Source organism: Cnephaeus nilssonii (assembly GCF_951640355.1).
Source record: "Cnephaeus nilssonii genome assembly, chromosome: 17".
NCBI classification, from domain to species: Eukaryota; Metazoa; Chordata; class Mammalia; order Chiroptera; family Vespertilionidae; genus Cnephaeus; species Cnephaeus nilssonii.
Window position 1 is genome coordinate 17,363,804 of NC_137088.1, and position 16,753 is coordinate 17,380,556.

The following is a 16,753-nucleotide window of genomic DNA, read 5'->3' on the forward strand; positions in this document are numbered from 1 at the left end:
AATCAGAATCCTGCTTTTGGCTTACTGTATGAATGTTTTTAAAAGTCTATTTCCAATAAGAGAGAATCAGCTCAGCACCAAGAAAGAACTAGTTTCATTGTTTGGGTCAGGCTTTTAGCTTTTGCGTAACTGGCAGGTTGCCAACCCAAATGATTATGGCAAATATTCACTGTTTAATCTAAAGATGTGATTCAATTGCTCCTAAGGAAGAGGTAACTGGGGTTTCTTCAGCTGGTGTGTGAGTTAACTAACCTACATCTCTTGGTCTCAATCCTCTTCAAATTTCCTTTCACTCATTAAACAGGTCTTATTGTGTCAAGTACTGTTTTAGATGCTGGAGAGAGAGCAATGAACAAAACACAAAACTCGCTGCGCTCACATTCTTAAGAGAAAAACATTTATTTTCTCCCCTTAATGAGTCATTTAAAAACAGATTGTTATGCAAGTCAAGTCCTTTTGTGATCAACTCCCTGTCAAGCTCCAGTTCTCAGGAAGAATTCCAAAACAACACATGAAATACTTTAAGGCAAAGGCTTTATAGAGGGGAAACTTACAAGCAAGGGTCAGTAGGCAAAGAAGGCCTGGCTCCTTCATGTTCCCATTGTCCCTACAAAGAGGTTTCCTGGAAGCTGACCGACCCCTTTGTAGCCCCAAAATGCCTGATGCATTTATTCAGTGCTTGTACATACCCTAACATCACTTCTACACTAATAAAAGAGAAATATGCAAATTAGCCACAACTCCGAGACGCCCATAAGCCAATCAGGAGTGAGTATGCAAATTAACTCAATAAAGATGTTGGGTTAATTTGCATACGCAGGTGCGGAGCAGCCGGGCGGGGCTGAACGCCAGCTATGAGGGGAAGGGGGGGGGAGGGGGGTGGAGGGAGCTCCAGGAGGACTTGCAGGCTCCCGGATGGCCAGGAGCGAAGCCAGGGGAAGGAAAGCCTATTCTTGCATGAATCTTCGTGCAACAGGCCTCTAGTAGAATAACAACACCTGTGCCCTCCAGCCAGGGACATGAGGTTGTGTGAATGGAACAATGCAAATCCACCCCCACATCTGAAAAACTTCTTCCAAGTAGATAAATAGGTTCATCAGTGCACATAAAAACACTATGAAACATTCCCTTACATCTGTTATACAGATTTCACTTGTGACAAATTCCACATTGCTTTGATAGGCTAGTTTAAAACCAGTACCAAAGTTCAACTACCACAGTACACCATAAAAAATAAAGTAGTAGCACATGCCTACAAATGTGAAAATTGGTCTGTTAGAGTTCAGTGATGAGCAGTAAAGCATTGATAACAAAACACTAAACCACAGAAAATTTACAGTAGAATTGTAGATTTAATGGCAAAAATGGAGCATTCCTCCAATACTTTCATAAATTGCTATTTTCCTCAATGCCCAAAGATCATGCCCTGAAATATGTTTGATAATGTAAAAATTTAAACTGTAAGCCACCACACTTATCTCTTTACATTTTGCTTTTTATATTACATTTTAGTGCTGAGAAAACAGGAGAGAAAAAAGTAGATCTTTGATATCAGGCCTCTTACCTTTTTATTTGACTTCAATCCCATTGTCACAGAAATGTACAGTAGTGCCTAATAGCTTTCTCTTAGGTTGATTTTCTCATAAAATAGCTGTCATTGTAAAATGATTGTGCCTCCTGGAGACTAAAATTCCAGACAATGGTTACTGACAAATTTCTCTATAGTTCACTGATTCCACAAAGAAAATGGATTTTCTATCCAGCTAAAATTAATTACCATTGTTACAGAAATTAGAATGCATCTGACAGCTTGAACACAAAGCCATTGTGTGCTTTGCTTTCCTTTTTATCGTCTCAGTAATCACATTCTCCAAAATCAATTTGTGTTCTATACTCTTTCTAAATAAATAGCTACCCACTATAAATGCTTACTGGGAAAAAGTCACAAAAATCTCAAGAACTGTGAGGATGCAGGTTTGGGGAATATGGAAGGTACCAGGGGATAGTTTATCACCTCTAGCCTGCCCCCAAAATATGCAGGATCTGGAAATGGGATACTATGGTACAAAGCAGCCAAGATGAGAAGCTCCAAGGTATTTAAATTAGTACTTCTGCCTAACAAGCCATCCAAAACTTAGTGGCTCAAAACAGATGTATTATTTCTCATACACATATGGGTCAGCCAGGCAGCTTGTTGATCTGAGACCTCTTCCGTGTTCTGCAGTGAGCTGGCAGGTTGGTCATACACCTGCTGATCACCAGTGCCTTCTTCAGCAGGGACAACTTGGAGGTCTCAGCTCTCCTTTAAATGGTCTTCTCACCTGTTAGCAAGTTAGCCTGGGCTTATTCTCATGGTGGTAGCAAGGAGAGAAAGCCCCTGGATGACTAGGCTCAAAATTGGCATCCCATAAGGTCCACTGCATGCCATTAGCCAAAGCAAGTCACCAGTCAGCCCAGATTCGAGAGGCAGGGAAGTGAATTCTAACTCTTGATGAGAAGATCTTCAAAGTCACATTGCAAGGGGCTTAACTACAGGGATAGAATATCATTAGAGTGTTTTAGCCATAAATCTAACATCCATAGGAAATCCCTGGATAGCCTCCTTGGGTATTACATTTCTACTTGGCACATCCTTGGGGATCACGGTCTTGCTAAGACTCTATCTTACTGTGGCCTGATCTTGCCGATGTTGTTACATTCTAACATGCAAGTCAGAAAAGAGATGGGGCAAAGGAAAAGAGGAAGATGCTGCCTGTGTCTGCAGGACTTGATTATCTCTCAACTCCCACCAATAATACACCCAAAACCCTTGCTATGGCCCACCAGTGGGAGGAGTAGCTGCCCTGCACCTTGACTTTGGGAGAGCCATCGAGCCAAGCCACCTGCAAAGATTTAAAATGTACTTATGCATTAAGCTTATTCTATTGCCCTAAGGCAGTGGTTGGCAAACTGCGGCTCTTGAGCCACATGCGGCTCTTTGGCCCCTTGAGTGTGGCTCTTCCACAAAACACCACGTGTGGGCGCACACATACAGTGCGATTGAAACTTCGTGGCCCATGCACAGAAGTCGGTTTTCGGCTCTCAAAAGAAATTTCAATTGTTGTACTGTTGATATTTGGCTCTGTTGACTAATGAGTTTTCCGACCACTGCCCTAAGGTCTTTGCCATAAGCATACCAGAGGTAAGACACTACCTCCTCAGCATGGAGCTAACCAGCCCAGACAACCCACAGGTGCATGGGCCAAGAATAAATGCTTACAGTTGCATGCAACAGAAACAGTGTAATTGCTACACAGCAAACATCGACTGACTTATTGATCAACTGAATTAAAAGAGTAGAAGAAGACAAGGAGGAGAATGGGAATTTATTAAAATATATTTTTTATTGATTTCAGAGAGGAAGGGAGAGGGAGAGAGAGATAGAAACATCAATGATGAGAAAGAATCATCAATCAGCTGCCTCCTACACGCCCCACACTGGGGATTGAGCCCGCAACCCAGGTATGTGACCTTGACTGGAATCAAACCATAACCCTTTAGTCCATAGGCTGACGCTCTATCCACTGAGCCAAACCAGCTAGGGCAGGAGAATGGGAATTTTGAAGGCAGGAAGCGAGCAGAGAAGTGACGAAATCACCATCTTTAAACCCAGTTTATTCAACACATGAATTTCCTGGAGAGAAATCATGCAGGGAGTCTATTTCTTTGCTGAGCATTAGAAGCATTGATCCAAGAGCATCTTTTCTACCATGCATGTACATGTTGATGTTTTTGTGTATAAATACATTTGTTTAATAGTAGGGGCTGGTCATGGCCAACCATTAGGAGAGAAATTTGCATTATTTTTGTAAGGATAACAGAATACATTGGTGTTTGCTCAATAACTATCCCACATTCCCCCAACTGTGAAATGGAGATTAACATTCTGAGATGCCTCAAAGGGTTTGTTTTCTGGTTCTTTAGTGTTGTTGTGGTTTTTTGTTTTTTGTTTTTTTTCAAAGAAAAAATAATTGAAAGTACTTAAGAAGCACAAAGTGATATAAACACTAACTAATAATCACTTGTGATAATTGAAATAGGAATTGCTTTGCTAAGAACCTTGAGTTGGATTATAGCCCCATTATTTGTGAAGAACAACTAATGAGAATCTTCATTAAAATTTCTAATTTTCCACTGACTGACTCTTTACCAGATCAAAATTATTAGCGAATCTCTATCAACCACCGTGAAACAGAATGGTATTCAGGGAAAACAGCTTCATTTTGTTCTGGGACACAGTTGACCAGTATTGTCAGAAGTCACACAGCTGTTGCAGAAAGACATGGTACTTCCAGTTAGAGGGGGAAAAACAATCCTTTTCCCTAGCAGATAAAGCTTCACAAAGATACCAGGCGGGGGCCTCTAGTTAGTTAGTTAGTTAGAAGGCTAACTGATATATCTGTACTACCACCATTCCAAAAGTCTTATTGCTGATTTACTTATGCACATTAGTAATAATAATAGCAATGACTTACTGAACAAATACTGTGCACCAGGCACTTTATATATATTACTAGGGGCCCAGTGCACAAATTCGTGCACCTTGAAAGGAACTGTGGGCTGTGAGGCTGTGGTGGGCACGGGGGCGGATCCAGCCCATCCTCTGCTCCTCTGCCTAGCCCCTCCCACCATGGACCCTGGCCCCCTGTCTGCTGGCAGTCCCACTCCCACCACCGCCACTCCCACTCGATGGTGCTGGCCCCGCTCACACCCGCTGACTGCACTGAGCGATTGGGCTGGCACCAGCAGCAGGTACAAACAGCGGCTACTGCCCCAATTGCCCCTCAGGAGCAGGGGGAGGTGGAAAAGCCCTCAGGGGCGATCAGTGCCAGCAGCCACCGCTCACACCCACTGATGGCGCCGAGTGATCAGGACCGGCACCTGCAGTGGGTGTGAGCAGCAGCTTTGGCGCTGGCAGCAGGTGCGAGTACCGGCACGCAGGAGCAAAGAATTTTCAGTAATCACCAGAGGCTCACCCCGATGACAGGGACCGGCACCCCACCTTGGTCTGCCGCCCCCGCTCACCTGCTCCACCATCCCACCACAACCAACACCTGCCATGTTCCAAACCGCCCCCCCCCCCCGGTGGTCAGCACACATCATAGCAACTGGTTGTTCAGTTGTTCTACCATTCAGTCTATTTGCATATTAGCCTTTTATCATATAGGGTCTTATCCCCAATACCTATTAGATACAGTTCTTTATACATTTTAGCTGCCAATAAAGGCTTAATGAATAAAAACTTATAAGGTAAGTATTGTTAACTTCTTACAGTTAAGAATAATGGGACTCAGAGAGTTTAAATAACTTGGGTAGTAGATGAAAAAGCCAGAATTTAAAAAGGTTATTCTGGCTACTGAGTTGAGAACAGGTGTAGAGAAGCAAGTACAAAGGCACAGAGACCTGTTAAGTGGTTAGTGTAGTGATGTAGGCAGGAGATGACAGTGACATGGACCAAAGTAGCAGGAACCTGAGAGATGGTTAAGTGAGTAGATCCTAGATATATAAGGTGATTCAAAGGAGGAGCAGTCCAGGGTTTGCACCAGTGAAGGTCTGCTAATCACCATCTATTTATAGTTGCTGTGATGCCCAATCAATAAGGATAAATTTAAATAATTCCACAATATTGTTCTGTGTATACTTTTCTCCTATACAAAGAGGTATCACTTCCACTGCTGATTTTTATTCAAAATTAGCAAATTATAATACTCAGCTTATCTGCTAACATTAAACACAATAGTTATTATGTGTTACTCATGGAGGTACATACTGCCTTTGAAGAGTACATGTTCTTGTGAACTTGGATCAAGTCAAGTCCCCAGTTTTAATCACCAATTTCTAGGCAACACAAAGGTTAGATGAACATGTTAAATGACACCATAGGTTTGTAGCCAGCAAAATACAGGTGTGGAAAATTGTATGGGACAAATGACTTGTTTCTTTAACAGATAAATTGCAAGAGGTAAAGAAAGGAAAGAGGACTGATTGCTTCAGATTAAAAACCACTTCAGAGCTAGACCTGCCAAATGTATTTACCTCATTTGGATCCTGTTTTAAATAAATCCACTTTTTTAAATGTCTGAGATATTTGGGAAAATTTAAACACCAATTGGATATTTGATGATATTAACACATTTTTTTGGTGTGAAGATTGATTTTGGTTTTGTTTTGTTTTTATAAATTGTGTCGTCAATCCTCAGTGGATGATATTTTTCCTTTAATTTTTTTAGAGAGAGTGGAAGGGAGGGAGAGAGGGAAAGGAGAGAGAGAGAAACATTGATGTGAGACACATGATCAGTTGCCTCCCAAATGCGACCCAACCAACTAGGGCAGGGATTCAGTTATTTGGGGCCTGTGAATTAAACTAAAAACAGATAAGGAAGAAAAAGGACAGATTTCTATTCATGTACATACATGAGAGTTCACAGAAAAAGATAACCTCAGGTGATTGGGGAGGCTGAGCCACTGGGCCCTATAGGACACTTACTATACAAGGCTACTCCATCAACTCAAGGAGACTTAGCAGCTACCTAATACATAGAAACAAACACAGGGAAGCAGCCAAAATGCAGAGACAAAGAAACAAGTCACAAATGAAAGAAATGGAAGAAAGCAAACTATTGGATATAGAGTTCAACACCACAGTTATAAGGTTACTCAAGAATCTTCTAGAAACCTCCAAGGAACTTAGTGAGACCTTTAAGAATCTTAGTGAGAATGTAAAAAAAAAAAAAAGGAAAAGGACCCGTCAGAAATTAAGCACACACTGACTGAAATAAAGAATAATATACAGGGATTCAACAGTAGACTAGGTGATCCCAAGAATCAAGTCAATGATTTGAAATATGAGGAAGCAAAAAACACCCAACAAAAAGAGCAAAAAGAAAAAAAGAATCCAAAAATATGAGGATAGTGTAAGGAGCCTCTGGGACAACTTCAAGTGTACCAACATCCAAATTATGGGGGTGCCAGAAGAAGAGAGAGAGCAATAAATTGAAAACCTATTTGAAGAAATAATGACAGAAAACTTCCCCTACCTGGTGAAAGAAATAGACTTACAAGTCCAAGAAGCACAGAGAACCCCAAACAAGAGGAATCCAAAGAGGACCACACCAAAATACATCATAACTAAAATGCCAAAGGCAAAAGACAAAGAGAGAATCTTAAAAGAAGCAAGAGAAAAACAGTTAATTACCTACAAGGGAGTGTCCATACGACTGTCAGCTGATTTCTCAACAAAAACTATGCAGGCCAGAAGGGAGTGGCAAGAAATATTCAAAGTGATGAATAGCAAGAACCTACAACCAAGATTACCCAGCAAAGCTATCATTTAGAATTGAAGGTCAGATAAAGAGCTTCACAGACAAGAAAAAGCTAAAGGAGTTCATCACTACCAAACCAGTATTATATGAAATGCTGAAGGGTATTCTTTAAAAAGAGGAAGAAGAAGAAAAAGGTAAAGATAAAAAATTATCAACAACAAAGTGACAACGAAAAAATATCTATCAACAAGTAAATCTAAAAATCAAATGAATAAAAAAATTTGATGAACAGAATAAACTGGTTAATGGAATAGAATCAGGGACATGGAAATGGAACAGACTGACGATTCTCAGAGGGAAGGCGGTGTAGGGGGGTGCAGGAAGAGAACAGACAAAGATCTTACATGCATGTATGCATTACCTATGGACACAGACAACAGGGTGATGAGGGCCTGGGGTGGGGTGGAAACTGGGTGGAGGGGAGTTATGGGAGGAAAAAGAGGGGCATCTGTAATAATCTCAACAATAAAGATTGGGGAAAAAAAAGAAAAAATACTATACAAGCTACTTATTATATACCAGATGCTTATGGATTTGGGGAATTATCTGTTCTCTGCTAAGAATGACTCTTTTCTAGTTAATATGCTGCTCCAGTGATGTCCTGTCTCAGGGATTACCTCCTGGATCTTAGCATTCTACCTTATTATTCATTCATCTTTCTGAACTGCAATATGATAACTAAGCTTAGTTATTAAAATAATCTAAATCCTTCTGTATCTGAATGCATTTTTAAATCAACCTTCTCCCTCTTGCTTCAGTCTAAAATACAGTTTTAAAAAAATTCTTGAGGAGAAAAAAGACCCAATGGCTTGTATAAAACATGAGCATTTGAGTCCTGTTAATCTCAAGCATATAATTATAACCAGGCAGGCAGAGATTCGGGTCAGGAGCCGGTATTTTCAACCATCACTGTGTACAAAGGATTTCACATCAGCAGTATTATTGCAATCTTTAAATAGACTTAAAAAAAAAAATACCACAGACTACAAGGAACCTTGAGAGGTCATCTAATCCCTTCCACCCCCCAGTCCCTGCTGCTGGGAAGGGGTGGGCCTGAGTCAGCCAAGAGAGGCAGCTTTCTAACCTTTCATCTCTTTCATTTCATAAGCTTCTTTGTTAACGTTTCTATGCTTCACACCACTTATTTTAGGGGAAATTTCTAAAGTCTAATGCTTCTACCTTGGCAAATCTTTTTACCATTTAATAACAGGTTACAAGGATGACATAATATTAATATTAATAATAGTCATAATACATCAATATAGAGATATAAAAACAATAAAATCCTAAACTGATCAAGTTTTTCCAGATTTAGCAACCAAGCTCCTAGATAACTTATTAATATAGAAAAGACCACACTCATCTCTTAACATAATAGCCACTCTATACAGAGAATTACACTTAGTGTATTGATCAACCTTGAGGCTCAAAACTGTTTTTTGCATACGTAGTGCTACTGACTCCATTTACAGGTGAGAAAACTGAGGCCCGGTGAGTGTGACTTAAATCGAGGTCTATTGAGTCCAAATTTCCCATTCTTTCCACCAAATCACTCTGGAAAACCAGGAGATCTTCAGGTGGGTTATTTGCCACCAGGCCATCTTGAATAGGGTTTGTCTGGGTGTAATTAACCAGTGAAACAATAAAGGAAAGTCTCATGTGTTAGTTGCTAAAGTTAGGCCAGATCAAAATGGCAATACACATTTCAGTTACTTTGAGGTTATAAAATGTTATTAGCCAGTGTAAGGGGAGTGGAGAATAGGTGACTTCTATTCTTCTGCACTGCCTTAATTGTTTAAAATGAGCATGTATCACATACCATCTGATGGTAAATGAAAAATATACCATCAGTGTTTTTACCTATAAATTAATAGGTCCTTTCTTTAAGACAGTATGATGAATTTTTTAAATTACATAAAGGTACGGATAGTAAGCCTGGAAAGAGTACATTATTTATACTTAGAGAAGGATCATTTTGATTTTCAAGTTGGGGTTTGGTTATCAGACTTTATACATTCTAATATAATATGTCAGTACCTGAATAAACAAAACAAGTTACATCTTTATTCTTTTTCAAACAAAAGGAGAGGTGCAAGGAGATGCATTCCTTCTCCCAACTCAGAAATGAGTTAGCTCTGCTCCTCCCCAGAGGATCTCCCTTGGTAGGGAGCCTCAATCCTTACTCTTGAGTAGCTGGCATGTTTAGGAGGTTAAGAGCCTGCTCTCTGGAATCACAGGACACTCTTGAGTCTTTGTCTGCCACTGTTTGACTGTGTAACTTTGGACTAGCTTTTTAATTTCATTAAATTTCAAATACCCTATCCATAAAATTGGATACCATTATTACTAAATTACAGTTGTTGTGAGAAATAAAAGATAATAAGAAATGTAATTGCAACAATGCCTGGAATGTAGGTACACTACAAACATTAAGGATTGTTATTATAATTACTATAAGCCAGTGCACAAAATTCGTGCAAGGGGCTCAGCCCTCGCAGCCCTGGCTACCTCAGCCAGCCCTCGCAGGCCCGGCTTCTTCTGGAAGGTCATCCAGACGGTTGTTCTGCTGTTCGGTCTAATTAGCATATTAGCTCTTTATTATATAGATTATTATTCCAGTACTGAAATCCAGTTTTCCAATCTTATATGGCAAAATTTCTGGATACCCCACTGACACAGAAAATTAGCTAGCTAAACCTTTCAATGTGCTTCCTTGGTTAGAACAGTTTTCAAACTACAGCCCATTGGCCAAATGTGCTCCTCCCCTCCCTGCAAGCAAAATCCTGCCACGCCCATTCTTTTGCATAGGGCCTGTGGCTGCCTTTGCACTACCAGGGCAGAGCTGAGAAGTTGCAGCTGAGAATTGAGACATTTATCCACCAACTCTCATTCTTCAGAAGCTGGTTGAGCCTCTAGGGAATTTGCACCCTTTCCCATCCCAACACTTCCAGCCAATGGAGATGAATGAGATCTGCTGGCTTTAGAGAAAGCCTCAAGGTGGAAAAGTAGAAGTACCACCAGCACTTGGGGTGAAATGTTGGAAGTAAACACAAAAATTTTCTATTATAGCTGCAGGTGGAATAAGGTGGCGTGGCTTATATCACCAAGTTCTGTTCTACTTCCTAAGAACCCTTATGTCCATGAATCACTAGGTACCACCTGCCGGAAACTGACCATTGTCTCACTAATAGAAAAGATATAAAAGGCTGGTCAACCTTGAAGCTCTGAAAGGTCAGAGCCAACCACTCCCTATCTAATTGAGACAATGGTAACTGAGGCAACTTCCCCATCATGTAAATCCTTACTGATATGATAATCAGCTTATTACCTGCCTAAGGGCTATGGGTGTATCTCAAACCTGCTTAAGGGTAATGGGTGTATCCCAAAGTCTCAATAAAAGGGATAGCAAGGCCAGAGCCTATCGGTAGTCCTCCCCCTAGAGGTGGACTCCCGCCTGGCCCCCCATTTACCCAAATTAACTCTTTTCCAGTCTCTTTTCATTTTGATTGCGGCCTTCTCCAGAAACCGGACCTGAACGGGAACCCTGAAACACACGGGATGTGAAAGGGGCTCCCACAACCGCCCTCAATACAAAAGGAATAAGAAATGCCAAACCAATTTCACTTCCTTCTTTCAGAATTTCAGTATAGATAATATGAAGGGAGCTAGATAGGTAAAGAGTAAATAGATCATTGCTAGCTGACTGCTATATTCAAAGAATGTTGATCAATCATACAAATTTCATTATATATGTACTAGAGGCCCAGTGTGTGAAATTTGTGCATGGGGGGGAGGGGTCCCTTAGCCTGGCCTGCAACCTCTCCAATCAGGGACCCCTGCGGGGATAGCCAGCAGTCGGACATCCCTCTCATAATCCGGGACCACTGGCTCCTAACAGCTCGCCTGCCTGCTTGCCTGATCGCCCCCTAACTGCCCCCCTGCCAGCCTGGTCCCCCGACAACTGCCCCCCTGCCGACCTGGCCACCCCACAACTGCCCCCCTGCTGGCCTGCCTGGTCACCCCCCATCTGCCCCCCTGCTGGCCTGGTCGTCCCATCTCGAAAGAAGTCAGGCGTCCAGAGGATGTCCAGTCACCCAGTCTAATTAGCATATTACCCTTTTATTAGTATAGATTCCTTTCCTATATATTACATGGAAATGGTGTGTCTGGAGTTGTAGCGTGCAGCAACCTTACCTAGCATAGAGCAGCTACTCACCAAATGTTTTGGAAAGAGACAAGAGCAAGTGAAATATCATGAAGAGTTGTTTGATCTAAAGTATTAGAAAAACTTAGATCAGTCCTTTGCACATGGGGATTGTTTTGCCCCTCAGGACACATTTGGCAATGTCTAGAGACATCTTTGGTTGTCACAACTGGGGAAGGGGCTGCTATTACAATCTAGTGGGTAGATTGTAATAGCATCCTACAATGTAAAGGACAACTCCCCTCTCCCCAACAAAGAATTATCCAGCCTCAAATATCAGTAGTGGCAAAACTGAGAAACCCTGACACAGTTATAAAAGTATATGCATTTATAGAAACATAGTATTTCTCCACTTCATAAAGTTTGTTTATAACATTAAAAATCAATGTTTAATCACAAATGATTTGTCTGTCCTACATGCCAGCAATGCAAAGTGTTGCATTAGTACCACCAAAACCAAAGGAATTGGTGAGTCCAATACGTCTTTTCTCAGTTTTCCATTCCTGTGCCTTCAATGGAACATAATTGAGATCAAATTCTGGTTCTGTATAATCCAGGTTTAAAGTAGGTGGTAGTTGTTGATAATAACAAGCCAAAGCAGTAAATGCTGCCTCAACCGCCCCTGCAGCTCCCAGCAGATGTCCCGTGGCTCCTTTAGTTGAGGAAACGGCGAGGGCATGTGCATGGTCTTTGAAAAGATGTTTGATAGCTTTGTTTTCAGCAGCATCTCCTAGGGGTGTGGAAGTAGCATGTGCATTGACATAGGATATCTCTTCGGGCTGTACATTTGCATCCTTTACAGCAGCAACCATACATCTAGTAAAATAACACAAGAAATTTATCAGAACTAAGTTTAATTTTAACATGCGATTCATTATCTATATGGCTTAAATGAAAGAAATATCCAAGTACACTGAATGAAAATAATTCCTTGTCTAATAACAGAACCCCATGTTAGATTAACATGTGAGTTAGCATGCCATCTGCTTGGGAATAATGAGTCACCCCCAGTACCTAGGACTGATTCATCACCAAGAAATAAACATATAAGCCTATCAATTATATAATCTCTAACAAAATATATTTTCATTTATCTGAAATTACTTTTTCCCTTGAGGAAAAAAACAACACATTGATTCCAATTTTTGTAAGGATTTTCAAATATTTTCAAATACTTGAAACATGTTAAAGCAAAAAACACTTTGTTTAGTCTAAATGAAACAACAGAGAGACCATACACTAAGGCCAGACAGTACAATTTCCCCTCACTTAACACTCCAATAAAATGTCTTACTTGAATAAATATTTTGAATGAAAAGAAAAACAGTCTTTACCTTAAAGCACCTTCTCCTTCAGAGTCGGGCGCAGTAATGTGACCAGCATCTCCTGAGAGTCCATAGCCCAAAATTTCTGCATAGATTCGGGCTCCTCTTTGAACAGCATGTTCATGTTCTTCCAGCACCAGCACAGCTGCACCTTCTCCCATTACAAAACCATCTCTCTTCGGATGAAATGGTCGACATGCCAACTTAGGATCAGGGTTTGTGCTCAGAGCACGGGCTCTGGCAAAGCCAGCAAGAGATAAAGGGCTAATGCAGGAATCTGTACCTCCAGCCACCATCACATCAGCATCACCATGGGCTATAAATCTGAAAGAGTCTCCCACAGCATGAGCTCCTGTGGTACAGGCTGTAGATACTGCATGATTGGGGCCCCTGAGTTTATAGCGAATGCTGACCTGGCCTGCTGCCATGTTGACCAGAATCTTAGGGACAAAGAATGGGCTGACTTTATTGTAACCTTTGGTCTGAAACATCAAAGCCGTTTCAGAAACAACTTCAAGAGGAACCATTCCCATGCCAATTGCAACACCCGTAGCCACTTGATCAGCTTCTGACTGAGGATGCCAGCCAGAGTCTTTCATGGCTAACTCCGCAGCCCCAATGGCCATAATAGTGGGGGAAGACATGGACTTGATATCTGATTTGGACACAAAGTTTTGTTCATTGAACTGACCTTCATCACAACCTCTTGGCACAAAAGCAGCAACACTGCAAGGGATACTCTTATATTCTTCACCAACCAGTGAAATAATCCCACTCTCTCCTCGGATCAGACGGTCCCATACCAGTTGAGTTCCAACACCAAGAGGAGTCACTAAACCAATACCTGTAATGACAACCCGCCTGTGCAATCTGGATGTTGGCACAGTTCCAAAAAACCTCCTTTTATTTCTTATTAATCGGTGGCATAATCCTGAATGTAGAAGGTGAGCGTCTGTGATTTTTATGATATTCTGCAAGCAGTTTGAAAACATGGTTGAGATTCAGATGATCAGAAACACTCTCCAGTAACAGAGCAGAACAGGCCCAGAAGGCACTATTGTTTCAATAGCTTAAAGGCCAAAGAAACAATATCCAAGGTGTTCCTTCAGGTGCTTAGTGTGAGCTGTTAATGAGCACAGGGAAAATAATATTACATCATTTTAATTTTTAAAAAATTTTTGAATATATTTCTTTAAAATTTCAGAGAGGAAGGGAGGAGAGAAACATCAATGATGAGAATCATTGATGGGCTGCCTCCTGCACGCCCCCTACTGGGGATCGAGCCCACAGCCCAGGCATGTGCCCTTGGCGGGAATGAACCTGGGACCCTGGGACCCTTCAATCCGCTGGTGGACGCTCTATCCAGAGCCAAGCCGGCTAGGGCTACATCATTTTAATTTATACCGATCACCAGACCACCTGTTTTTACTTAACTTTCTTTTTGGTAAGTATCCCCAGAGATTACAAGACAAAGAGGTAAAGTGATGATTCATTCAATCCTCCTAAGTAGAGTCACACACTGAAAAATATGAAGGTACTCTGAGCCTGATATGGGCTGCAGGAAGCATACATTTTTCAGGATTACCTAGCCTTATTCTAAATAGCATTTCTGGTGTCAGTGGCACTAAACACATTTCAGGACCTATTCTTTGAGGTGGGAGTAAGTGGACTTTATTGATCTTCAAAACGTGGAGATAACCAGAGTTTCTGGGACTGCGAAGGCCATGGGCGGGGAGTAAAGGGGTGTAGCCAATCCTCCACACCGCGTCCCAAGCACCGCACACACCCGAAGAAAGCAGGAGAGAGGAAAAGAAGTAACTAGACTCCCCTCTCACGAGCAAATCCCGACCCGATTTGGTGGGGGACGGAAGAAATAACAGGACAACCCAGCAGCCAATACCTTCCACTAGTCTTCTGGCGACTCGCGCAGCCGACGTCCTGGGCGACAATGCGCGCGTGCGCACGCGCGTTCACGTAAATCCGCGCACGCGCGTTCACGTAAACCGGCGCACGCGCGTTCACGTAAGCCGGCGCACGCGCGTTCACGTAAACCCGCGCATGCGCGAGAAGATGCATGCCTTTGTCCAAGTCCCGCTCCTGCGGGCGTCCTTCCCCCGCGTCACCTTGGCGGAGGTCAGACTGTGGGAGGCGCCGGTGTCTGGGGCCCTTGCAGAATCTCCTCTCCTACAAGCTCAGGGATTGGAAGTAAATCTAGAACGCGCCTCTAACTTGATTCTGGCCGTCACAACGGGATTTTCTCTGTTATCTTTGTAATGATAATGCTCACATAATCCCCTGTTGGAGATGAAACACCCTCATACTCTACTGGAATCCTAGAGAAGAAGGAAATTACTGTAGCCTTAAAGGTATTAATGTGCCTCCCAGAGTTACTTATAACAGTAAAGTAAAACTAACCAAAATGCCCAGTACTAGGAAATTGGTTGTGTATTTTGTAGGTACATCTAAGTGCTGTGCCGCTATTTGAAATAATTTTATAAATGAATATTAACACGGAAAGACACTAAAACTATGTTAGGAGATACAAGTTACAAAAAAGTGTATACCCTTTTTTTTCAAGTTTTTTAAAGATATGCAAGGATGTACAATGATTGTGATATTATTCCCCCTCCTTTTATTTTTGTTTAGCCTTTTTTACTATGTTTTCCACAATAAATCATGCTGTTGCTATAATGCAGTTATTTTTATGTTTGGGGAAAAACTGTTGCTGGATCTAGAGCAGTGCTCAAAATATAACACCCAATATCTGACAAAAAAAAAACAACAGAGACAACAGAAGAATGTATAAGTTTATTTCTAAGTGTCTGGAAAATGCAATATCTTTATTTGCTCAGAGCTGGCTATGAATCTGTGAATAGAAAATATAATTTGAGCCGAAACCGGTTTGGCTCAGTGGATAGAGCGTCGGCCTGTGGACTGAAAGGTCCCAGGTTCGATTCCGGTCAAGGGCATGTACATTGGTTGAGGGCACATCCCCAGTGGGAGGTGTGCAGGAGGCAGCTGATCAATGTTTCTCTTTCATCAATGTTTCTAGCTCTCTATCCCTCTCCCTTCCTCTCTGTGGAAAATCAATAAAATATATTTAAAAAAAAAAGAAAAAAAAGAAAATATAATTTGAAAATATTTTAAAAGGGAAGAAATCATCAAAGTAGCATTTAGATAACCATCTCTATTGCTCACATGCCCTCACAGGTGTGAGCTTTAATCCTCTTTAGATAAAGGATTGAACTATATAATCCACATCTGAACCTCCCAACAATTTTGCTTTCTTCTGGGCAGTTTCTTTTTATAATGTTCACCTAAGGATATGGTTTTATTGATTTTAGAGAGAAGACAGAGAGAAATATCGATTGGTTGCCCCACGTACGTGCCCAGACCAGGGATTGAACCCAAAACCTAGGTATATGCCCTGACCTGGAATCAAACCCAAAACCATTTAGTGAATGGGACCATGCTCCAACTAACTGAGCCACCCAGCCAGGGTTGGGCAATGTCTCTTGAAGTGATTGCTTCCAACTAGAGTATTGTTCACTGAAACCCAGCATGGCCTTAAGTCATACTTGATCCAATGCCCCTTCAGTCACTTCTTAGTCACTCTATTCAATGACAATGCAGTTACTGTAAGAGTAGTTATAAAATAACTTAAAACTTGATGATAATAAGTATCCAAACTTCCTCTCTTTTCATTGTAGTATATTTTAAAGTCATTGTGAAAAGACCTTCAATATTTTCTTTAAAGCCAAAGTCATATGAAACATAGTTTTAATGTGCTCTTATTTATTTTTATAATATCACAAAATTATCTTGGATAAGAAGTGACAAATCAATTAATATCCTTTGGGGGG

General features: G+C 41.4%; 1 protein-coding gene across 1 annotated transcript; it reads right to left on the reverse strand.

Moving 5' to 3' along the window:
* Positions 1-11,533: 11,533 nt before the first annotated feature.
* On the reverse strand, positions 11,534-15,634 carry OXSM (3-oxoacyl-ACP synthase, mitochondrial). The gene is made up of 3 exons (XM_079794614.1): positions 14,791-15,634; positions 12,900-14,013; positions 11,534-12,381 (listed from the first exon to the last, which is right to left on the reverse strand). The coding sequence occupies exons 2-3, from the start codon at positions 13,880-13,882 to the stop codon at positions 11,979-11,981; spliced, it is 1,386 nt and encodes a 461-aa protein (XP_079650740.1). The 5' UTR covers positions 13,883-14,013; positions 14,791-15,634; the 3' UTR covers positions 11,534-11,978.
* Positions 15,635-16,753: the final 1,119 nt, after the last annotated feature.

Coding starts and splice junctions, on each gene's coding strand:
- OXSM (XM_079794614.1), bottom strand. CDS start 13,882: ATGTTTTCAAACTGCTTGCAGAATATCATAAAAATCACAGACGCTCAC. Junction 12,382..12,899: donor GAAGGAGAAGGTGCTTTAAG/GTAAAGACTGTT, acceptor TTATTTTACTAG/ATGTATGGTTGCTGCTGTAA.